General features: G+C 39.1%; 1 protein-coding gene across 1 annotated transcript in view; it reads left to right on the top strand.

Moving 5' to 3' along the window:
- PLEKHG7 (pleckstrin homology and RhoGEF domain containing G7) overlaps positions 1–25,870 on the top strand; it is a 1,339,509-nt gene that overhangs the window by 1,222,986 nt on the left and 90,653 nt on the right. Inside the window, exons 14-15 of the mRNA XM_044087653.1 lie at positions 762–841; positions 6,611–6,764. Of these exons, the coding sequence (XP_043943588.1) occupies positions 762–841; positions 6,611–6,764 (234 nt within the window). The remainder of the gene's footprint in view (positions 1–761; positions 842–6,610; positions 6,765–25,870) is intronic.

The following is a 25,870-nucleotide window of genomic DNA, read 5'->3' as shown; positions in this document are numbered from 1 at the left end:
TGCAGGGACTGGTCAGCTACTGTAGCGCCAATCATGCCCCCTAACACCTTGCTCCCTGGGCAGCCACCCCCCTCTTTGCCCCACCCTAGCTATGATGCTTTGTAGCCCTACCATTTCTTTCCATGGTGGCATTCCAGCTTATTGTCTATGTGTAGATAAAGATGTAAAGGATTCTTTCAGTACTTCTGCTTCTTTAACAGTTTTTCTGAACTGTCCTCACTTTTACAGTAAAGTAATTTCTTGCCACTTCCCTATATGTTTGCTAGTTTATTGGAACAATTTCTTGTGGCTCTAGCTCATCCCCTCCCCATCTCATTCTCTAATGTTACCTTGGCCATCCATCCTCCAGTATGTGCACAGACACCTGCACCTTTCTTCACTGTCCCAGGGTGTGCATCGAGTACTATAGCTTTTATGTTTTTACAGTTGAATTTACAACTGTGAAAAGAATATAAATCATTCAGTAAGAAAACAAAACAGATGCTCCTTTTTATATCTGAACCCTACTTTTATAAAGCTGTCTGAACTGGGGAGTTGTTTAAGATGCTTAAATTTTTTCTGGTTTTAAACAAGAATGCAGAATAGCAGAGAGGTTGCACACCCATACTGAACTGGAATACTAAGTATGTCATTTTAATAGATCACCATTTGAAGATATTTTGACACAGTTTAAACTATAATGATACAGTGACTGTAAGTATTCTGAAATATATTATGTATCACATTTAAGAAAACTATGTAACATGTTGTTTCCTTTACAGATAATGCAAAGCTGCTGGATGTTTATTTATTCTTGTTCGATGACTTCCTATTAGTCACAAAAATAAAATATAACAAAAAGGTAATAGTTTATTTATCTATCTTTTACCATTATTATTTTGCACTTTATCTTATAGTAAATTTTCAAAATCCTGCTTTTAAAACTTTTTCACAAAATAGTACAGCTGCAAATGGTGCTAATTGTGAAATATTATTACACTCCTAATAATGCTGTTTTGAAAAAAAAAATCCCACAAACCAGTGTTGTTCCACAGTTGTGCCACACTGCATCTAATGTCAACATCTACTGTATTTAAAGTGTGGAGGGTCTAATACAGAATGGTAGTCCTTGCTTTACTGAGCTTAAAAACCATACCAGTGCCTCAAGTGTCAGGACATACAGTATCTGTGGCTAGATCAGGAAAGCACCAGGAAAGGTATGGATTCTGCAGAAATTGACACATACATGGCTACAGACTTCTGATATCACATTCATGACAAGTAAGTATAAGCAGACACCTGCACTTTCCTTCTGTCCCCCAGGATGTGTACAGACACCTTCACCTTTCTTCCCTGTCCCAGGATGTGGATCGAGTACTATAGCTTTTATGTTTCTACAGCTGAATCACCACCTATTGATATATCCAAGTACAGTATGCTTTCTTTGTTAATTTGATGCCATGAGGACAAACCTTTTTAATAAAATTGCCCTGGTTCTTTTCTTTCTATCAATATAAAACATCATCATTCTCAGCCTTTATTGTGCTCGTATTGTCATGCCTTTTATAGTTATTTTTTCATACTTTTAATATATACTAGAAATCATGTAAAACATTTTCATTGGCTCCCTGGGATAAAGTAACGAAACCCTGAAGATATGCATATACACCTGCTGCTTTCATCCTTCCCTCCCCAAGACTGTGCACAGATGCCTATACCATCCTTCCCATCTCTACGATGTATGTAGATACTTGTACTTTCCTTCCCTTACCAGTATTAAAGTAGACACCTGCACCTTCCTTCCCTACCCTAGGGTGTGCATGCACACCTGCTCCTTTCTTCCCTCACTCAGGATGTACATAGACACCTGCAACTTTGTTCCCTCTCTCAGGAGATGCATAGACACCTGTACCTTCCCTCCTTCACAATGTATGCTGACAGCTGCTCCATCCTTCCCTGCACCAGGATATGTTTAAACGCATGTACATTCCTTACCATCCCCAGAATGTGTGTAGACACGTGGGCCTTCCTTCCTTCCCTCCCCCTGGATGTACATAGAAACTTCCACCTTTCTTTCCCTCACTGCAAGATATCCATAGACATCCCCAGGATGTGTGTTGACACCTGCGTCTTCCTTTCCTCTTCCAGGATGTTTATAGACACCTGCACCTCCCCCCCCCCCGGATAAGCATAGACACCTGCACCTTCCTTCCCTCCCTCAGGATGTAAGTGGACACCTGCACCTTCCTTCCATCCTCCAGAATGTGTGTAGACATTTGCACCTACCTTCCCTCTTCCAGGATGTGTGTAGACACCTGCACCTCCCCCCCACCATGATAAGCATAGACACCTGCATCTTCCTTCCCTCCCTCAGGGTGTAAGTAGACACCTGCATCTTCCTTCACTTCTCCAGGATATGCACAGACACCTGCACCTTCCCTCCCTCCTCCAGGATGTGTGTAGACACCTGCACCTTCATTCCCTCCTTCAGGATGTAAGTAGACACCTGCATCTTCCTTCCCTTCTCCAGGATATGCATAGACACCTGCACCTTCCCTCCCTCCTCCAGGATGTGTGTAGACACCTGCATCTTCCTTCCCTCCTTCAGGATGTAAGTAGACACCTGCATCTTCCTTTCTTCCTCCAGGATATACACAGACACCTGCACCTTCCTTCCATCCTCCAGGATGTGTGTAGACACCTACACCTTCCTTCCCTCCCTCAGGATGTAAGTAGACACCTGCATCTTCCTTCCCTCCTCCAGGATGTGCACAGGCACCTGCACCTTTCTTCCCTCCTCCATGATGTGTGTAGACACATACACCTTCCTTCCCTCCCTCAGGATGTAAGTAGACACCTGAACTTTTCTTCCCTATCCCAGGATGTGCATACAGTATTATAGCTTTTATGTTTCTACAACTGAATCGCCACCTATTGATATATCCCAGTACAATATGCTTTCTTTGATAATTTGATGCCATGAGGACAAACCTTTCTAAGAAAGCTGCCCTAGTTCTTTTCTTTCTATCAACATAAACTGTCATTGTTCTCGTACTTTACTGTGCTCATATGGTCATGCCTTCTATAGATATTTTTTTCATACTTTTAATATGTAATAGAAATCACATACATTATTCTCATTGGCTCCCTGACATAGAGCAATGAATAATCAACCTGAAAATGTGCATAGGAACCAGAACATTCCTTCCCTCCCTCAAGATGCATTCCTTCCCTTTTCCAGGATGTGCATAGACACCTGTTCCTTTCCTCCTTCCCTTCACCAAACTGGGCACAATCATCTCAAAATTCCTTTTTGTTTCTACAACTGAATCACCACCTATTGATATATCCCAGTGCAATATGCTTTCTTTGTTAATTTGATGCCATGAGGACAAATCTTTTTAATAAAACTACCCTGGTTCTTTTCTATCAACATAAACTGTCATCGTTCTCAGCCCTTATCTTGCTCATGTTGTCATGGCTTTTATAGTTATGTTTTCATGTTTTTAATATATACTAGAAATCATGTGATTTATTTTCATTGGCTCTCTGTCATACATGAATGAAACCCTGAATGAGGCAAAGATGACCCCAGTTTAATTAGTGCCTTGGGTGCTGAAGGAGGCAGCTGCGGAGGTGGAGGAGAGAGAGGAGCCAGCTGAGGCAGGGGAGGAGTGATGAAGCAGATCCTACTTGCTTTTCTTAGGGAGGAGTGGAAGCATGTACCTTGGGACACATACACAACTTACAGTCCCTGGTAGAAAACAGAGATAGACAGATGTGTCTGCCTTCAAGGGGAGAGGAGTTGAGGCTATAAGATTGTGCTATAGCCCACTGCACACCCAACACTTTGAACCCTGTACACTTACCCAAAGGAATGTATGGTCTCAGAGATTCCTCCCAATGGCTACTGGAATGACGGCCATGCTGGGACCATGTTCTCACTCCATAAAGGGAAAGAACTGGACAATAGCAGCCAAAGATAAGCATAATGTCTGGCAGTTGCAGAGGAACAATATACTTAAAAAATAATGTGCATTGTTGCTTTTAATTAATGTTGTTAACCATTATACGCTCCCAGTATGAAGGGAGTTACACTGTGATATGTACATTCTTTGGCTTGACTACCTCACTGAATTAAACTATATGTTTGTGAGTATCACAGCTGTGCAGTTATGAAGCTTTAAATTGTTCTTGTGAAGCTCTAAACTTTTAGTAGAAAACTGTCAGGTAGTCTCTAGCAAGATCAACATTGACAATTAGGACTAATGCCAGGTAGGAACAGGTAGGAAGCTAACTACCTGATAAGGACCTTGTGCAATTAATGTCTGAGGCCACTGGGTCACAGTTGTTTACAAGCTGTCATTACTTTGCTGTCTGGGTCCTTACCAACAGGCTACAGTGTGTGATTTCTCATGAGGTTCCTGAATGATCACCATCCCAGATTTGCCATCTCTTTCCTGAAATGCTGTTCCCTTTCCAGGTCATGGTCTCATTCCAAGAATGTCCTCACTTTTATTGAAGACAGACTGCTGAAGGACTTTGATTGCACTTATTAGACTTCCATGTTGTATGCACTGGATGTGTCTGAATTATGACTACCTTACATATAGGCCATACTCCCTACAGGATAATACTGCCTTCTAATATGGAAACAAGGCAACAGTGGTGATCACCAATGGCTCTTTAAAGATCTAAAGGCTGATATGCCCTGGATCCATTGTACAAAGTGAGGAAGCTGTACTGTAACCCAGGCAACTGGGATTCAATTAGTGACCCCAGCACTAAAGAAGCCAGGAAGCAAGGAGGAGTGAAGGGGAGTGTTGTGTTCTCCTTTCTCGGTGAAACCAACTTCTATGCTTCAGGGAGAGGGGTAGGGTAACATGAGACCAAACATATACACAGATGCAGAGATATATGAGAGAGAGATCGAGAGGGAGAGAGAGAGAGAGAGACAGACAGACCTACTATAGGTAAGAGCAGCACCACCTGTCTCTTCAGATCCTTTTGCTAGGTGTTTGAAGCCCAGGGTGAGTAAAAGTGTGATGGAAGATGGAAGAAGCTTCTGAAGCAATCAAACAAGTTAGATTCCTTAGAAAGTTCTAGTGTAGTGCAAGTTGCTGGGAGGAACAATAAATTTCGAGAGATTATCATCATGACCCTGATGATTCTTCTCCTTACAATGATTGATGATTTCTTAAGTACAAGTTTGAGGTATCTCCTTCTTAGACTTATACCAGTAGACTACACTTTAATCCACTCATCCACAATATTGCTATTTCAATATTCTGTTTAAAACTAAATAAATGGAATTCATTTCAAAATGTGCTTTTCTTCTCTCTAATATTGGCAGTTATTAAAGGTGTGTCTAGAAGGTATTGCCAGATCCTCAGCCTTCGTGTTTATTTCATACTTCATTCTAAGACTGTTTTACCTGTAAAGAATGCTACAGGAGTTAGCTATAGTCTCTTAACCAGGAGCTTCTATCAAACCTGGAAATGTTTGCCCCATCTCTATCTCTTTTTTTTTTTTTGTCCAAGCTGTGTACAGTGATAGTGAAGATGCAAATAAATTAGTATTTTGTCAATTAGGTCATTCTTTTTGTGTGCCAGAATTGCAGTAAGGCTGACTATGGTAACTTGGTTACCACTTGATTTCTTTGTAATAATATTCATGAAAATATGGGCAGTATTTTATTGACTTTATTTCATTTCATTCTTTGAATCTCAGGGTACCAACTTAGAAAATAGGGATAATTGGTTTTGACCTCAGCCTGGTTCCTGTTTTGAAGACTATCTTTTGTATATGACCTTTAGATTCAAAGTAAAATATAGAGTATTGTTGTATTTTGAGTTTGTTTTCATTTGGGGTTTAATGTCCTTCGACAGTCGCCAACCACTCAGCACACTTAAGAAGTAATACCAGTAGTTTCTATCCACCCCTATTTCTGTTTTGTACGTGCATGACTCGGGCATTTATGTGCCTTTAAAGGGACCTGTAAAAAGACAACCATGGATATTTTTCTAACATGTATCGCTGATTCATGTAAAAATTCAGTTCTTGGTGAGTCCTGCTGAAATCAAATATTTGGTGTTACAATCTGTATTAATTAGGATATGTAGTGCTCCTGAGTAACTCCAGTTCATCACATATGACTGTTAACTGTGCCTTACCTGTCTTTGTTCCTTAAGTTTAGAACAGTACCACTAATGAAATTAGAGAAGCTAGTGAGTTGTACTTAAGATTAAATGTGGATTTTCAGTGTAATAATGACCTCATTTCATAATCCCTTGTACTGCTTGACATTGTGCTGTATAAAAAGCCTGTTTCCTAGCCCCTGACAAGAGAATCAGAACCAGGAGTATGTCTTTTGGACTTCCAAGATGTTGTGCTACCTTTGATCTGTAAAAATTATAAAGTTTTGTTTTTTTAACTAGTCTTTATTAATATTGCTATGTTCTTTTCTTGTGTAACAATTCTAGATGTATTTGAGTATCAGTTCTGTTTTTGCAAATGTGACCTTTTTACAGATATGTTATCTTAAAAAAAATTACTTTACATTTGTTTTTATGAAGTATTCATTAATAATATTTTTCTACATGCTAAGACTAATGTATTTGCCAACCTACAGAAATCTGGGAATGTGGAACCAGGATTAATGTGTCCATTAGTAAGTCCAGAACTGCAGTCTCTGGTCAAGGATGGTGGCTCTTGTATTGTTCTGGATCAGCCAATTCCTCTGGACAGATTAGTGCTCAAGAATATTGACACCTACCATGCCTTAGGTAAAGTACCATATAATAAACATAGTAGTATTTAGATGTTTAGATATTATGATATAGTAAGGATGCAATTAAGTGTACATAATGGTGTCTTTTGGCAGAGCACAATATAAAAAGCACATTATCAGATGAATATCAAAATTAAATGGGAGGGCATGGGAAACGTAATTATACATTTAGAGATCTCCCTCAAGGATTCTTCCAAAAAGCTCAAAATAAGTAGTTGGCTCAAATTTGACAAAAGTTCTTCCACGTGAATACTGCAAAATATCTCATAAAGTACCTATTTTGAGCTTTTTGGCAGAATTCTTGAGGGAGATATCTAAACGTATAATTAAATGGATACACTAAGGGCAAGCCACTTAGGTAGGTGACATGTTTTAATGCTGTGTTGGTTTATTGCTTTTACTTTGAGCCATTGATGCACTGAATTTATACAGATTTTTTTTTTCAAAAACATTTTTATTTTGTTTTCATTATAAACATATGCAAATGTACATATAACAAATGCAATAAAACAATAACAAAACTATTTACAATATTTACATTCATCCATGATAAACAATCATTTTATCCATAAGAAGTTATCAGTATTTGTTCAAAAGGTTTGCCAGTTTGTGCCATGCTATTTTTTTATGAGTAATGTTATGAGTTCTATAACAAATGATCTGCAGTTCTTTTTTTACAAACAACTTTTGCTAAATTAATAAAATCTTTAAACATCAAATCTTGTTTACTTTTCCATTTCAAAGTAATAACTTTTCTGGCAATTGCAAGAATTGATAAGAGTAACTGAATCTGAGATTTAGGTATTACATTAGGTACAGGAATATTGAATAGGATTGGTGAGTTAGAAATATGACAGTTATCAGACCGTAAACCATTTACAAAATATCTGAAGTCTTTTCAGTATTGAACAACATTTCTACATTCAATGAACATGTGAACCCAGTTGGCCTCTAGTAATTCATCACATTTCCAATATTTACATTTTTTGAGTATAAGATGTATTTTATGTGGAGTGTAGAATCTCCTATTCATAAATTTCCATATATACAATCTCCAATATAATGAAGAAGAGGTACCATGCGTTGAATTCAATAACAATTTTTTGGATTCATCAGATATTTGTTCTCCATTAATATTTACATAGTAATTCCAAAAATCTGAGTCAAACTGTAGAGTGTTTTCTCTTAGTATCTTATAGATAGGTGAGATACTTAATTTTTGATTATCTGTCTTTTCAAGACACCTAATAAAAAGCTGAATCAAACTAGGTATAGATTCAGTCTCTAGGTTGATTGATACTCTCATTTTGTTTTCTATAAACTGTCATAATGAGTGTATAAACAAGCAACTGTCTTGACTATTATCAAAACTACATAAAAAAGAGTTTAGTAGTTTAATACTCTTATTTCAATAAACTGATGCCAGAATATCAAGTTATTTTCCTTTAATTTTTGCATGGCATTGACGTTGAAAGAATCTAGGCAATCAGGGGAGTATGCTATAGGGAATATAAGAAATAAAAATTGTTTAATGTCGTAATTACAATCAATTATATTTTTAAAGTTATTAAATATTTGATTAATGCCATAAGAAAATGATCAAACTTCTTATTCAATAAACAAAATTCATGTAAAAGCCAGTGAACTCTATTTATTCCATATTGTTCCTTAAATTGATTTTCTATAGTTCTGACATCAGTTATATGACTCTCATGTATTGTTTGCGTTTGCCACCCAGATAATATAGGTAGGTGTGATCCAATGTAATATTACATTAATTATAACTGATTTGGAATAAAGATCTAAGCTAGGGTGGCTCTAATGTGCCATTTATATGCAATCCTAGGTTTCTAAGGGGAACCATAAAAATTTAAGTAGCATGGAATCTAATTTTTTAAAGAAGTTTTTGGGAGGGGGTAGTATCAATGACTGTATATGAAACAAAATTTTAGGTAAAATTACCATTCTAATTAAAGAGAGCCTATCCTCCATTGTGAAGAACATTTTATTCCACCTTTTGATTAGTTCACTAATGGCGGTTATTAAATTATTGTGGTTTAATTTAACAGACTCTTTCCATGTACTCTTTATACTGACACCCAAATATTCTAATACATCATTCTCCCAATTAAATAGCATATTCTCTGTTAGGTTTTTGTTGATATTTTTGTTAATTAGTAATGTTTTGGATTTATTATGATTAAATTTAAGCCTTGAAATTCTTTCAAACTTGCTTAAGGTATTTATAACATCATGCAAAGAACCATTAATATCACCCAACGTTAACAACATATCATCAGCAAATAATTGTATCTTAGGACAATAGTCCTTATCAATTTGAAAGCCTTTTATATTTTGCTTGTTTCTGATATATGTAGCAAATGGTTCCATTGAAAGAGTAAACGATAATGGTGACAAAGGACAACCTTGTCTAGTTCCCTTGAGGATTTCTAGTGGTGAGGATAGACATGATTTAATTTTCACATAAGCTTGTGCCCCACTATAAATTTTCATTAATAAGTTGACAAAATCTGAGGAGAATTCAAAACCAATCAGAATTCTTTATAGCTAAGACCAACTAATAGAATCAAAAGCCTTTTCTATGTCTAGGCTGATAATAGTTATTTGTTTGTTTGTATTTGGATGCTATGTCTATTAATGATAGCAATTTAATAATGTTGTCTTGCACTCTTCTATGAAGAATGAACCCAGTCTGATCAAGGGTCTATATCAGCTGAGCGAAAGTCCGTTTATGCGAATATGTAAACGTCGACACGTATTGCGCAAAACAGACTTATAGCAAAAGTACAAAACCGTGATTTCAGAAATGTCGAATTGCCATGGTTGGCCCATCTGTGGAATAGCTGTATGAGGTAAGTGTTGGATAGTTACGGACTTTAGGTTTAGGGTGCGGGTTAAGGTAAGTGTATAGATAGGTTATGTATGTTAGATTTAGTTTAGGGTTAGAAGTAGGGTTTTGTTAAATGTATGTATGTATGTGGATTATTTATTTTGTTTGTGTATATCTATGTAGGGGAAGTGTGTGGTAGTTACGGATCTTAGGGTTAGGGAGGGGTTAAGGATAGTGCATAGATAGTTGTGTAAGTGGGGTTTAGTGTAGGGTTAGAAGTAGAGTGTTTGTGCTTTACTTTAGGGTTAGAAGTAGGGTTTGGTTAGTGTATGTATGTGCTTTATTTATTTTGTTTGGGTAGGTAGTATGTAGCGGGTGGTAGGGTTGGCCGAGTATGATAGTTCGACATTTACTATTTTGCGGTTTGCAGTTTAGTGCGTTTGGGATATCCGCGGTTCGCACAATAGGTGACGGCATTTTAGTATTCGCTTAATAGTATTTTCGCTGTCATAATATAGACCCTCTGATAATTATGTATTAGACTGGGTAATATTTTCTTTATCCTATTAGCTAATACTGTCATGAAAATTTTATAGTCAGTGTATAATCTATAATGTGTATGTTATTACTAACTGAAAGACCTTTCCTCCGTGTTGACTTGAAATCTACTTAAAACTTACTTATCATGGATGCATAATATGTATTAAGCACTAATTTCAAAAACCCAAAACTATTTACAAACACATATATGAAACATTAAGTTTCTGGTTTAGTTAAAAAGTTAACTAAACCATTCATCCACCACTTCTGCAATACCAAACAACACAAATTATCCATCTCTGCTTAGAATATAGTATAAAAACAAAAATGAAAAGCATTATGAAAGCAACTAAAGAAGTCTGAATCCATGAAATATACATTAGAATGAGAGTGTCCAATATATCTGAAGCTATATGAATATGTCACATATGATAATAGCACCTCTAATACATAAATATGCCAGAAATACACATCAGATCAAAGTATGTATAAACATTAGAAGCTGAAGGTTAAGAAGATTGTCATTATTTCCAAGACTTTTCAAGAAACATAAGATACTTTAACCATTTTGTCAGTCATCTATCTAACATTTTTCATGTAAGGATCTGTATTTTGCAATTATACACATATTACTCATATGTATTAACAATATCTCTATTGACATCTTTCATCAGGAAGGGGGGGGGAAGGGGGGGCCTTGCAACCCTCTGTTTAGTTACTAAAGGTTTAGTTATATAACATAAGTCTGATGTTAATATCCATAATGAGTTTTCTAATGCAGCTCCTAGTTCACTTGATATAATTTAGTTACTAATATTGTCATTGAATCTGCAGAATGTATGCATCTATAAGAGAACATAAGCATTTTCAAAGGAGGTAAACACTTTTATCAGAACTAATTATTTACCATTTAAAGTATCTAGTGAAGGATAACAGAATTTCAAGAGAAAAGAATTCTAAGTACAACCATTTAACAAGTTCAAAAGGTCAAATGATGTCATGACTGTTGTTTCCTCAAGCTGCAGCTTCATAAACTTGTTAAAAAGTATACAAATAGGTTCATGCACAACAGAAGGTGTCTCTAGTGAAGAAAAAAGCATTTTCGGTGGGAAATTCATATCTTGAAGCTTTTAGAGTTTACAGAAACCAAAAAAAAAAAACACTCAAGCTGCCTTGTCAGTGCATGTTATGAATCTCCACAATGAGAACAGTCACACAGACCATCAGTTTCCTCACAAAACATCATCATGAAAAAATTAACCCTTTCATATAAAAAACAGCTATTTAGAAGTAACAACAGCTGCCTCAAATCAGAATATATGTATATATATATATATATATATATATATATATATATATATATATATATATATATATATACCATTATTGTAATGTTTAAATGTATCTAAATAAAGAGTCTAAAACATCTAGTTAGAAACACTAATCAGAAACACCTTGTTACCCCACCACTGACCCACTAGAAAACATGCACTTTGGTATTGTCAGATTATACTATTACTGAAGAATTAGAAGACATACATCAATTGTAGTTATTTAAAAGGGAAGAGTATGTAAAGTACTTCTAATGGGGAAAAGAGAGAAAAGCAACATTGGTAACAACAAAGAATATAAAGAAAGAGAGAGAGAGAGAATGTTATTTAAATACTTAGTACTATATGTGATTAGAAAAAGTAGATATAGAAAGGAAAAGAGAAAGTTAATAATAAAAATTATTCACATTACCTTACAGCATAGAGACTTTCCAAAATCAAATATATTATGATTCATAAAACAAAGCATTTAAAATTAGAAGGAATTTATTCATTTGTCCTTTAGTTTCTTAGTTTTGTTTGCTTCTTCCTTCACAGGCCATCCATTTTTGTTGCCTGTCTCTTCAAACTCTGGGATGATCATTCCATTTTTTCTATGTCCGGCAGTATTTTCGTCTTTTGGATAAATGGTACTGCTTCTTGTAGGGAATCAAAGATCTTCACTCCTTTTGGCAAGGTGATTTTTATTCTTGCAGGAAAAAGAATTTGAGCTTTAATATTGGCTTTTTTCAAGGACTTAATTAGAGGAACACACTCCTTTCTTCTGGATATGTCTGTAGAGGTGTAGTCGTTGTCAAAATGAATAACTTTTTCACCCATCTTGATAGCGGAATTAGTCCAAGTTGATTTCAGCACTAAGTCATTGTCTTGCAAAGAAAGAAATCTAACTATTATAGACCTGGGGTTAGATGAACTCAGAGATGAAGCTGGATTTACCAGGGACCGGTGAACCCTCTCATTTCCAAAAGAGAGGGATTCAGACATGTTTAGTGCTGATGAAAACTACTTATTGAGGAATTGAATCATGTTACCACCCTCTTCTTTCTCAGGAATTCCATATATTCTTATGTTATTCCTCCTTAATCTACTTTCAAGGTCTTCCAGTTTCTCAATCAGCCTGGTGTTTTGTTTCAGAAGAAATTCACCGTGATGTTAATTTTCTGTCACTCTAGTATCTAGGTCAGTTACTGTTTCCTCTAAGGCAAGGATCTGTTCAGATTGTTTTTTTACTATTCCATTTAGAAGTTCCAGTTGTTTACTGCATTCTTGTTTGATAATATACATTTAGTTTTCGAATTTGTTCATTTTTAGTAACAGTTCTTGGATGTTTGTTATTTTAAGATGTAATTCTTTCTTCACTGAACTCTCCTGGTGTGGGTTCTTCGAGTTGCTCATCTCGAGATCTCCAGTAGAAAACTTCTTGACAGGAATAATTAAAAAATTCTCTTGACTATGTATTAATTTTTAGAAAATAATAAAGAGTCTATGATAATCTAACTTTTAGTATACTTTTAGTTAGATTTTTCTAAAAAATTAAAGTATATTTACTCTCAGGATATTAAAATCTAGGCAGAGCTATGGATTTCTGCTGCTATCAGACTGGCATCTTGGCCATGCCCCTTTATACTGATTTTTTGACCTGCTATTTAGCATAGCTGGTATTCCTATGTACCTTAATCTCCACCTAAAGGAACAGAGACTTTCTTGGTTTATTTTCATTTATCTTTATGGTAATACTGTTGTTAACAGTAGTGATTTAGTTGGGCCTTTTAGTTAACCTGAGTAGTGAACATCAGTTTTAATTTAAAGAAATAAGTATTCCAAAGATCTTTGCCTTAAGAAGGGATTAAAACTTATCCTACTGCTTTATTTACATTCTATTGACAGTAATAACTTAGGTCATGGTTTCTCAAAATGTGATGACAGCCTCTCTGGGGAGGTTTAGACCAGTTTCAGGGGAGGCTTAAAAAGTCTGAAAATGCTTTTTACTTAAAATATTAACTATCCTGTATTTTTCTTTTCCTTTGGATTAGGCTAAATGCAAAATGATAATGGCCATGAGTGTGCTTTATGACAAAATAAACTTTTGTGTGTATTTTACAATGCAGCATATACATATTTGTAGAGGAAACCAACATCATTTTTTGATATCTGGGAGGGTTAAAGGATTTTTATGGTCCTAGGGAAGCTCACTGTGATAGATCCTGCAGAGAACATATGGTTTATGTCAGTCATTTGCTAAATTATTCTGTGAATTATGTTTAAAGAATATAGATAGATAGACAAACAGACAGTCAGACAGATCTAGACAGATAGACAAATACTGTTAAAAACAAAATTTCCACATGTCTATATACTTAACGTCAACTTAAAATGATCTAAAACATAACATTGACAACCATTTGGGCATGGTCCAAGGAATAACTTCTAAAACTTGCAATTTTGAAACCATTCTTTTTGCAGGGGAGCAAGACCCCATGCACCACTCACACCCCTTGTAATTAATGTTCATCATATTGATCACTGCTGCAGTAGCCTTAGCTATATGGGATTATATCCTGTCAAGTACATAACAGCCTGCCAGCTTCCAAAACTTTAGGGCACCTTCTCCTCATCTACACTGTCAGGCAACTTGAATCTGAGCTGATTAAAAGACAGGTTTGGGCGCCAAGCTCTTCAGAGCTTTTACTGCCACAAAAGAATATACTCCATTAAGGCCCTGAAGGATCAATGGTTGACTTGTTGCTGTTTCTTTTCTGGGCAGATAAGTTCCTTTGGGGGAAAAGGTCCCTCTTCATGAAAGTAATTTTAAATTTAAGTGTTTGTGTTTTAATGAAATGTCATGAAACTGTATTTTCTACTTCTAAATGGGAGCATTGTTTTTTTTCCCCCTGTCAGATTAAAAGTTGTGTAAATTAACTGAAAATCATGTTTTTCTGTGGAGAAGCTATGTTCATTTTACTTTCTGGGGGGGGTGGAGGCTGGCAGAGTGTCTTAAAGTGTTTTACTGTGTTTTTCTGTGATAGAAGTGGCCTTTAAAGACTTATAGTTATTACCAGCATTTGCTGCTTGTCTTCCTAGGAAAGAGACAGTTTTTTTCTGACCATGGAACAAACTGCTGTTCCCACAGTTAGTCCTTCTTCCAGCCATAAAAAGAAAAAGTTAAGCTAACAGCCTTAGACAAAACAGGGTAGCAATTTTCTCCAGCTGCAGGTGGGTGACACTGCTGTGGACATTTGTTGTACCTCAGACCATTCATCTTTTACCCCAGATCCCTCTGGTGTAGTAGCTACAGACACTATAGACCGTGGGTTAGCCACATGCTGTGTGGCTGTTGGCGTCTCTTAGGTGGGCAAGGAAGAGCCAGTCTTGTCAGTCCTGGGAGAAGGAACAGGGAAAGCTTCTCTGTTGTGTCATAATGCTGTGCCCATCCTTGGAGAAACTGCTGCTACCATTAGTAAATAGGATGGCCTCAATTTTCCTGTCAAGAAGAAACAGAAAACTAAAGATTTGTCTACTCCTCCTCAAATTTCCTTAGGCATGAGTAGTTTACTAGGTCTGGCTAAGGGTTTAATTCAGACTATTGATCCTTCTTGTAAAGTAGTTTCTAGCAAAAGAAGGGAGAGTACCTATTTTTCAGAAAAGCAAAAAGATTCTGAATTTGAACAGGTAGATGAAGGGACAGATACATGATTTTCTCCTCAGATTTTTGATTCAGACTCAGATGAGATTTTCCCTCTGGGGTTTCTTTTTGAAAGAATTGCTAGACTCTGCTAGTGGTTTCAGTGGGAGAACACTGAGACTTCTCAGTCCCTCAGAAAATACTTTGACTTGTTACAGAAGGAGTTTTCACAACCTTCCTCCTGTTCTGTTTGATTTACAGGATGTGTGTGTTACTGCCTGCTGTTTTCCTGATATCTACCCCTAAAAGGCAGAAAGGATGTATAAAATTCTTCAGTCTTTTAAGTTTTTATACACTGTTCTCAAACCTGACCCAGCAGCTATAGCTTTGTTGATCTCACTGCTGCCAAACACTTAGTTAAATACAATCTGAGGGTCATGCTGCTCAAGCTAGAAGTCTAAATCTCAAGATGCACTTGCTCGAAGCACTCCCTAAAATGGAGAACATCAACATTTGTGCTGTAATGGAGACCTGGTTTAAAGCAGCAGAAAGCACCCCTGCACTACCAGGCTGTAACTCATTCCACACCTTTCGGCCCCAGAACATGGACCAAAGCTCCAAAGGTTGTGGTGTCTCCATATTCATAAAGGATATGCACACCTTCAGACTAGTAGCCCAGCATAATGCATCTGAGATACTTCAGGTTCAACTAACATTGGGTAAGACGGCGATTCAGGTCATAGCTTGCTATAGGTCCCCAACCATGTCTCAAGACTCTTACTCCACATTCCTAAGCATACTGGAAACTATTAGTGTCCAACCCAACACTCTCATACTAAGTGATTTCAACTACCCCTCCATCAACTGGGGAAAACTACTCATGCACCAATACACTGACCCAATGCTTCCTGGAATTCATCAATGCCAATGCTCTGGACCAGCTCATTCTTACCCCCACTAGAGGAAGCAACATCCTTGACCTGGTTATTACTAACATGGGAAACCGTTGCTCTACAGGAATAGTCAATTCCTCCCTGGTTAGATCCGACCACAAACTAATCACCATGGAAATCCACATCTCACCCACATCCCCTGCAAAGGTAAGCACCATGAAAAACTTCTCCAAAGCTGACTTTGGAGTCCTAAAAACAAGAGGTGGCTAATTTCAGAGCACCAATGCAAATGGAAAATAGATGCATGACTGCAGAAGCATACACCAATGCACTGTATGAACACGTACATAAATGCATGGAACTAGCCATACCCAACAGAACCAAGACGCTCTCCTTCAAAAAAAGGAAACCAATCTGGTGGTCCCCTGCCATTAATAAACTCTACAACAGAAGGAAGAAACTGTTGCAGAAAAGGGTGAAGTCCCAAGACTGGAAAAACTCCCTTATTAACCTCAACAAAAAGTTGAGATCCCTCATCAAAACTCCTAAAGCCAGCTATGAAGGCAGAATTGCGGCAGACACTAAAAACAACCACAAAGCCTAGTATAGTTATATGAAGAATCTCCACGGCAATACCCAGGTTTTCTCTGAGTTACTGCACAATGGTACCTCCTATACTGAGCCAACAGATATTGCCAACATACTGGCTGACAGATTCAGTGCCAACTTTACCCCTCTCTCCCCTGTTAAAGGACCAATCACAATACTGGAGGAATGCCAGGCACCCAGCATTACTGCAGCACAGGTTAAAGCTGCATTGTCTAAGGCCAAGAATATAGCTTCCATGGGACACGACAATATCCATTGATGTGTTCTACATCAACTACAAAGTGAACTGGCACCACATCTGTGTGCCCTGTTCAATAACAGCCTCACTTCAGGCTTTGTTCCTACTACTACAGTTATCCATCTCCATAAAGGGGGAGCGACTACAGACCCTGGGAATTATCACTCCATTACCCTGATGAGTCTAATATGTAGGGCTGTGGAGCGCATCATCATGGACCTAATTAACAAGGATATAGGGAATCTCCAAACTCTAGATCCCACGCAATTTGGTTTTGTGAAAGGTAGATCACGCCTGCTCAATCTGGTTGACTTCTTTGAGTCAGTCACCAGAGCTGTGGATGAGGGCAAGTAGTTCATACAGCCTACCTTGATCTGGCCAAGGCCTTTGATACCATTCCCCACTCAGGAATTATTGATAAACCCACCAAACTAGGCATCAACCCCTATATGACTAGGTGGGTTGCAAACTGGCTCACAGATAGAACCTACAGTGTGAAAGTAGCAGACTCCAAGTCAGACTGCTGACCAGTCACGAGTGGAATCCCACAGGGATCGGTCCTGGTTCCTCTCCTGTTTGGCATCTACTTCTCAGAAGTCCAGGCCAACATGGAGGGACTCTGGCTAACCAAGTTTGCAGACAACTGCAAGCTGGGAGCCATTATTAACTCCCCAAGTGATGTAGACATCCTACAGAAAGGCCTCACTGAGACCAATGACTGGTGTTGAAACCATGGGCTTAAGCTTAATGCCAAAAAATGCGTCATCATCCCCTTTGGTAAAAACTCAGTTCCCACTAATTACTACATCAATGGGAGCCCACTGAACACTGAAGGCGTTATAAGAGATCTGGGGACACAGGTTGACAGCAACTTCTCCTTCGACCACCACATTGCCACTGTGGTCAGAAAGTCCTTCTGTGTGGCAGATCTCATTACCAAGGGTTTTGCATCCAGGAAGAAAGAGGTCATCATCTCTCTCTACTCTTCCCTCATTAGGCCAATTATCGAGTATAATGCCTCATTTGGTATGTACCTCACTAGACACATGCAAAAGCTGGAAAGGCCACAAAAGTACCTCACAAAGAGGATCCTAGGCCTTAAATACATGTCTTACATGGACAGTCTCAAAAAACTCCATTTTCTGTCTCATATAGTTTACTAAGAGGCAATCCCTGCTTGACATACAAAGCCATGTCTGACCCAGCTCTGTTAGAAATGCTACATCTAAAGAAATCCCAATCCCTCCGCACCACATGCTCCAGAGACCTCAACCTCATTACCACAATCAACAGAACATGCTGGAGGGAAAGGTTTATAACCCAGAGACTGCCCATGCTCTGGAATAGACTTCCCATACATGTCAAACAGAGCACCTCACTGGCCTTCTTCAAGAGAAATCTTGATGAGTGGATGGGAAATAGAAAGTTCACCCCGGGGATCACTCCAGTGGCTCTGCTTGATAGAGGCACTGTGAACTAACGTCGGGCGGCACGATGCCAGGGCACTTCTATGGAGTAGGCTTGTAAAGGCTCCAGGGCCATTAGCCTGGTACACACCTATGAGCCTATGAACCTAATCCTACTCTTTCTGATAAGGTTCAGAAAGTTATTGATAACTATGGGGGAAAGTATATACATGTGCAACTCTGATTTTCAGAATTTTTAATTGTCAGGCTCATATGTTAAGGTTTGTTCTGACTAATTGTAAAATATGAGGAATGTTTTAACTGCAGTTTCTTCTTATGAGGAAAAATCTGGTTTAAATAATTTAGTTTCTTCTGTTGCACAGGTCACTACTCATTGTTTACAGTGTGTGCATGATTCTGTTGCTATTTCTTCCAGGTTTATGGTCACTGGTACTGCTTTGAGGAGGTTTGCATGGCTGCAACCTCCCAATGAGATTTTAAATTCCCTTTTGGATAGGGATTTAATTTTTGACCCCTCCGTTGCAGAGGTGATCAAAAAGTATGATGAAAGGGATAATCTGATCCACGGACTATCTTAAGATTTTTTAGCTGATCTTTTCCAATTTTTCTAAAGGATTTTATAACTCAGAAGCAAAATAAATAGTCTCAGTAAAATACAGGTTAACAGATATTTAAGAAGAAATGGCAAGGGGTTCCAAAATGAAATCTCAAACCTCCCAAAACTAAGGACAGTCCAATAAGTCTGAATGACTATTCAAGAGACCTTATGACCCCTATCTACCCTCACCCTTTTTTCTTCCAGACAGTCTGAGTCTCCATTTTTTTTTTTAGCAACAGATAGTTTCAGACAAATGGGTCATCAAGGTAAGAGATGGCAGTGGGAGGAAATTCTTCCTTTCCAGGGGGTCTTTCCTCATCCTCCAGATCAGACACTTTTGTTTGTACCAACTCTTCATCTCATGGGTTCCCAAGGATTGATAGAACTAGTTCATCCTTCTTAGGTGGGGAAGGCTTTTTATTCTAGGATGTTCTTAGTGCCAAGGATAGAAAATGCTTGGAGACCTGGTTCTGGATCTTTCCTTTCTAAACCTGTTTGTGATAGTGCCCATATTCAAAATGACATCACTTCACAACCTGTTACCACTTCTTCCTCTTTCTAGTGACACTAGACTTAAAAGACGCTTATCATCACATCTTTATTGATCCAGACTTTAGACGTTTCTTAAGATTTTGTGTGTCTGAATCACATTATCATTTCTCTACCTTACCCTTTGAACTCTCCAGTGCACCGACAGTGCTCACAACATGTCTAGATCTAGTTATAGCTCATTGCATGTGTCAAGGTATCCACATTTTTTCATATTTAGACAGCTTGCTTATCTTTGCAGAGTCTTTTTCGGTGTCAAGAATCTCTATCTTGGGTGAGAGGTCACAAGCTGGGATTCAAGAAAGTGTTCAAAAGTCTTTCTTGACTCCTTCACACAGGATTGTGTTCCAGGGATGTCAACTAGACACGTCAGTTCAAAGAGCTTTTCTTCCACAGGAAAAAAACAGATCTATATCTACATCTATTTCTAAGGTTTTCCACTCAAACTTTGATCACTGTGAGGGAATACCACAAGATTTGGGGTCATATGGCTTCTGTAATTCATATGATATCCCTGGCAAGACTCCACATGAGAAAGATACAGTGGTATCTGAAGTCTCTTTGGTCCCAACATTAACATCCTTTGTCTTTTCAAATGCCAGTGCTGTGGGTTGACAAAAGAGAAATCATTTGGCAGAGACAGCAGATATCCTTAAATCCAGGTGTCCCCTTCTCCCCAATGTTCCAAAGCACACCATGGACTTTACTTAGGAAGCATTGTCGGAAGGGATAAAAGTACAGGGTGTGTGGGATATCAAGGACAGATGCAAACATATAAATATCAAAGATATGCTTGCCCTGATTAAAGCATTTAACTCACTGAATCATCTTTGGTCCTTGGGACCTCTTCAGGTTGTTACAGACAGTACCACAGTCATGTGGTATATCATCATGCAGGGCAGGACCAGGTTGTACCTCCTTTACATACTAGCCATGTTAGCTTGGGATATACCTCACAGCACAATCTCACTCTACAGGCATCCTACATTCTGTCAGAGCCAAACTTTCTGGCAGACAGGCTGAGCAGGACCATGCAAAACCCTCTCAAAAAGAAACTAGATCAGGGGCTCTTGCAAGACTTAATCTCTCTGTGGAAAGTTTCTCAAATAGACCTCTTTGCCTCCTCTATAAACAACCAACTGGCAAGATTCGGTTCCAGAACTAAATGCCAGACAGATGCCTTTTCTTTTCCTTGGACAGGAATTTTCCTATATGCTTTCCACCCTTTTCACTAATATCCAGGGTACTTCTTAAGATTCAGAAGGAATTCTCAAAGATCAGCATGGTGACCCTTTTCTGGCCCAGGCTACAGTAGTTCTCCCTTCTTTTGAAAATGGACAGGGGCAATTACCATGAACTTCCTCTCAGACTGGATCTACTCACACAAGAGCAGGGGTGTTGAATACACTCCAACATCAGTCAACTTCAGTTGACTGCCTGGATGATAGCTTCTTAATTTCTTTTAGGCACCTGTTTACTGAGGATGTCCAGCAGGTACTAATAGGGTCAGGAAAGCCTGCCACTAGAAATGTATATTGGCAAATGGAAAAGGTGTTCTAGTTGGTGCCGACAACATAACCAGTAACCATTCAGGGCTAGTTGAACTCTTTTTTATAGTATCTGTATGAGTTACTATCCTCTGGCCTTTCTATTCCTCTGTCAATGTTCACTTATTGTCCATTTCAGCATGTCTGCCCATGGATCCTTCTCTTTTAATGCAGTCTTATTCCAAAATGCTTTTGAAAGGAATATTGCACAAGAGGTCTCCAAGTAAACTGGTGACCCCTCCTTGGGATCTCAGTTTTGTGTTAGAGATGCTAACACTTGCTCAGTTTGAAGCAACTAATCTGGCTGATTTGAGGTTCTTAACATGGAAAACAGTTTTACTGATTGCTCTGACCTCTCAAGAAGAATATCTGAGTTGCAAGATCTTATGGTGAGTCAGTCCTATCTCATTTTCCAAAGGGATAGGGTTTCTATGAGAATTAATCCTTCTTTTATGCCTAAACTGGTATCCAAATTTACTAAAAGCCAAACTATCCATCTCTCGATTTCTTTCCAGAACCTAAAAATAAGTGAGAAAGGATATTCCATATATTGGATGTCCACAGACAACACAGGTACTATCTTGACAGAAGTAAATCTTTCAGATCTTTGGATGAATTCATTTCTTGTGAAGGTAAGACGGGACAGCCTGTGTCAAAACAGTCTATTTGCAAATGGTTGTCAAAGGATATTACATTTTGTTTTACATACCATAAAACAACTATTCTAGGCAGGGTCAAAGCACACCCTACCAGGGGCCTGGCTTCATCTGTTGCTTCTTAGAAAGGGTTAGATTCTAGAAATATTCTAGAAGCTGCTACTTATTCCTCTCCACATACTTTTTCAAAGCAATATAAGCTTGATTCCTTCTCTAGGTTCATAGTTGTTTACTAAGCTAACAACCACAAGGGCCTTTTTAAGTCTAGCCATGCATCCCAAATCTCTGACATGTTCTGATACCCTTGATAAGTGTAAGCAGGGGTTTCGGAGATGAACCATTTACAGGTTATCTGTGTCCATTAGAGACATAGGTGCCAAACCAGGGATGAAGGTAGCCTGTGTCCATTAGAGACATAGGTGCCAAACCAGGGATGAATTTCCTGTTCCCCATCTAGTTGTCCAAGTTGCACTTGAATTGGCTTAGGGAAAAACTCTACATGTTATGTTGTCCTATCTCGCCTTCATTCTTAGTGGTTGGGTTCGGAGCCGATCCTCGGCTCCGACAGCCGAATACGAAAGCTTGAAGTCTTTCACTTGGCTTGTGGCTTAACACTTGTTCCATAATGCAGTGGTGTAATCCCCCAGATCTCGTTTTCCACGTAAACAGATCGGAGGTTCTTCATCTTGGCTGTGGCTAAGTGATGGATTTTTTCATTAAAATATTTTTGTCCTATAGTTACTTGAAATTAGTGTTTAGATTAGTTAGTTAGTCATATTTTACAATATAATGTGTTTTTTCACTCTTGCTATTAGTGCTAATATCTTTATATATATTTCACCGTTTTTTTGGCTTTTGTGGTTGACCGTCGCTTTCCTTGTCTGGCCATTGTTTCTCCTACAATGTTTAACTTACCAAACCTGTAGCTTTTAGGGTTTTTTGTTGTAATTTGTCATTGGAGCACTGTTTAAGTTAGAAGTGCTTCTCTGTGTTATAAAGTGTGGCTGTTTTTCCCTTCAGGTAGTTACCTAACCTTGTGCCCATTTAAGTTAGAGGGCCTAGTGCCCATTTAAGTTAGAAGGCATAGCTAACTTCCTCTCCCTTTTAGACTGGTTGTCAAGTTTCCTTTGCTGTCTTTATAATAACTTAGATTTTTCAGAGTGGTGTGCAGTGTTAGTTTTATATATAGATATTAATATAAGCTATTTTTTCAGTGTGTGTTTTTGATAATAAAAACTTTTTCAGAGTGTGGTTTGCATTTATACAAAAATAGTTGTAGCTTGTTGTGCCATAATGTCTAAAGACCAGAAAGAAACCAATCAATCCGGGTTTAAGAAATGTCAAAAGTGCTCCCAGAAAATGTCCTTGACTGATGGTCATAGTATCTGTGTGTACTGTCTCAGAGCCATCCATTTGCAAGAAACGTACCTTCTGCCATTCTTTTAGCTTTAGGGTATTACTAGAGAGGAAAAACAAACTCATTGTAAGAGGGCTTCTGCAGTCTCCTTTCTCTGAAAGTTTAGAAAGTCAGAGCACCTCCAGCAACACTAAGTCTCCATCCAAAATTGACAAACTGACCAAAATTGACAAACTGACCAAGAGATCTTCTTCTGGCCATTCAGAATTGCCAGAGAAGACAGCAAAAACAACCCAATCGGATCTGAGACCTTCTAGATCAGACAAACCAAGCTCCTCAGTACCACATATTTCGGAGCTGAGAGAGTCTCAGGTTCAGAGTCGGTCTCCAGAATTGTTACCGGTCTCACCTACTTTGAGGTCTCTCATTTTACAGAGATCTTGTTCACCTACCCTTTCTTCCAGATCCTCCAGGAGCCTATCTGACGACGATGTAGATAGGGTGGTGTGCAGACTGCTGAAGTCGCCGGTGCTGGCAAAACTTTTCTTGGCTCCAACCCAGTCAGTTCTGCAGCCAGTAAAGGTCTTTTTGTCCACATCTATTCCTCCTCTGAGCCAAGCTGGAACATCAGAGCCAGAATGTCTAGTACCCATTATAGTAAAATCTTCGGTGCCGAGACCCACTCTGGAGATTTGGAAACCGTTGTCTGCTCCAACATCTTCGCTGCCATCTGGGATGTCTTGGAGCCGAAGCTCTCTGGTCGGGTCCAGAGGGAACGTGCAGACCCGAGACCCTTTGGTTCCAAGGTTAACTTTCAATGATTTGGCATGGGTGAGTTCGGCTCCTACATTGGGTTCGGAGCTGGCCTCCTTGGCGCAGGGATTCCCTCTGCTTCTTCAGAACCGGAGGTGTCCTCGGAGCTGGGGGGAATGGTTTTTGAGCTGATGAGGAGTGTGCTGTCCCCCCCACAGTTTTACACAAGGATACTGACATCCACCCCCTAAAGCACCGGCTTCTCTCTCGGCACCACCCCAACCACAGGATAGCGGAGATTAAGGGCCTCAGGGTGCCCCATTGGACAAACAACAGTCTCCTGATACCTCTCCAGAATTTACAAGAGGAAGCACCTGGACTCACCAGACGAGTCAGTCACCTCGGACACTGACCTCGAGGAGTCAGGAGGGTCCCCACGGTCGCCCTCTAAGGATGTCTCCTTTGTGGATATCCTAGAAATCCTTATGCAGAGAGGTAGCTGGAAGCCCATCAACCCTTCTAATGAGGAGTTGGTGTACCTGAAGGCCTTTAGATCTCAACCTTCAGCCACTTGGGTGTCGCCACCTTTTGACAAACTCATGGAACTACTTAGTTGAAAGGCGTGGGAGTCACTGGATGCAATGGAACCAGTCCCTCAGAGGCCAAATAAATTTATTACAGCCCCAACAGACAAAATAATTTCTTAGAAAAGGAGTCCCTGTGGATGCTATGGTGGTGGCAGCAGCCACTAAGAACGATCTTTCCGAAACTTCCTCATCTGTCCATCCACCAAACAAGGAGTCTCGAACGATGGAAAGATATGGGAAGAGTATTTTTTTGTCAGTGACTTTTGCCCTTAGACCACTGAACTACTTAACGCACTTCACTAGACTTCAAAGAGATCTTCTGAAATAGTTAGAAGATACCCTTCAATGTACATTAGCTGCAGGGGTCTCAGATAAGGTATCCTCTCAGCTGTCTACCTTCCATTCCATAGTGGACTCCTCCATGAGATTGATTTCTTACGCAGCGGATGGAGTGAGCAGGGCAGCAGGTCCAGGAGTTTCCCTAAGGAGACACTCCCGGATGCGCTTGTGTAATTTTGCGGAACCTTTCAAATCCACCTTTGTCAAGACCCCTTTTGATGGTTCCTCACTCTTTGGACCAAAAGTCAAAGATACACTCCCCAGATGCGAGCAAGAAGGAAAAAAATCTCTCTGCCATTGGGGTACGTTTATCCGTACCCTCCAGACCCTATCCTAAGGGTCAGAAGGGTCGTAAAATGTGGTTCAAAAAATCCCAAGGAGCTTTCCAAGATGCACGAGGTGAATCCTTCCCCAGGAGCAGAGGGGGAAGTAGTAATGGTGGATGTCATTCACGCGGCAGAGGGGGTCCTCAAAATCAGGGTGACCATGACTCCTTTGCAGCCGACCCTTCCAGTGCTCCTGAAAAGAGCCCCACCTGCTCTCCTCTAGAGGCAGTTGGGGGTGTTTATCTTTGTATCCCGAAGCCTGGGAAGAGATCACAAAAGACAAGTGGGAGGTGGGTACAAAGTATAATATATACAGAGGTTACTCCATCCCTTTTTGCCTTCCCATTCCACATGTCAGAAAAATCCCAGACTTTCCACCCAGTCAAAGGGAACAGGCAACTATAGAAATTCAGAAGTTGCTGGAAAAAAAAGAGTCATCCAAAGAGTCCCCGCAGACCAAATAGGATTCGGAACTTACTCAAGATTCTTTTTAGTGCTGAAAAGAACAGGGGACTGGAGACCCATCTTGGATCTCGGCAAACTAAACAAATCCATAAAGAAGTCAAAGTTCCAAGTGGTGACACTGCAGTCTATTCTTCCCTTTTTAGGGAAAGACAAATGGATGTGCTTGATAGATCTCCAGGATGCGTACTACCATATCAAAATGGACAGGCCATCAGGGAGTCATTTGCACTTCCGGCTGGGAGCCAGTCATTACCAATTCCGAGCTCTGCCCTTTGATCTCACTACAGCCCCCATAGTGTTCACCAAATGCATGGCAATAGTCAAGGCTCATGTGAGATGAATGGGATTCCAGGTGTTTCCATACCTAGAAGACTGGCTCCTGACTGCCATCACCAGGCATCTACTACAACAGG

The sequence above is a fragment of the Protopterus annectens genome, chromosome 11.part0, assembly GCF_019279795.1.
Source record: "Protopterus annectens isolate FY-2018-M chromosome 11.part0, PAN1.0, whole genome shotgun sequence".
NCBI lineage: Eukaryota > Metazoa > Chordata > Ceratodontiformes > Protopteridae > Protopterus > Protopterus annectens.
This window is presented reverse-complemented; position numbering and strand designations above follow the sequence as displayed.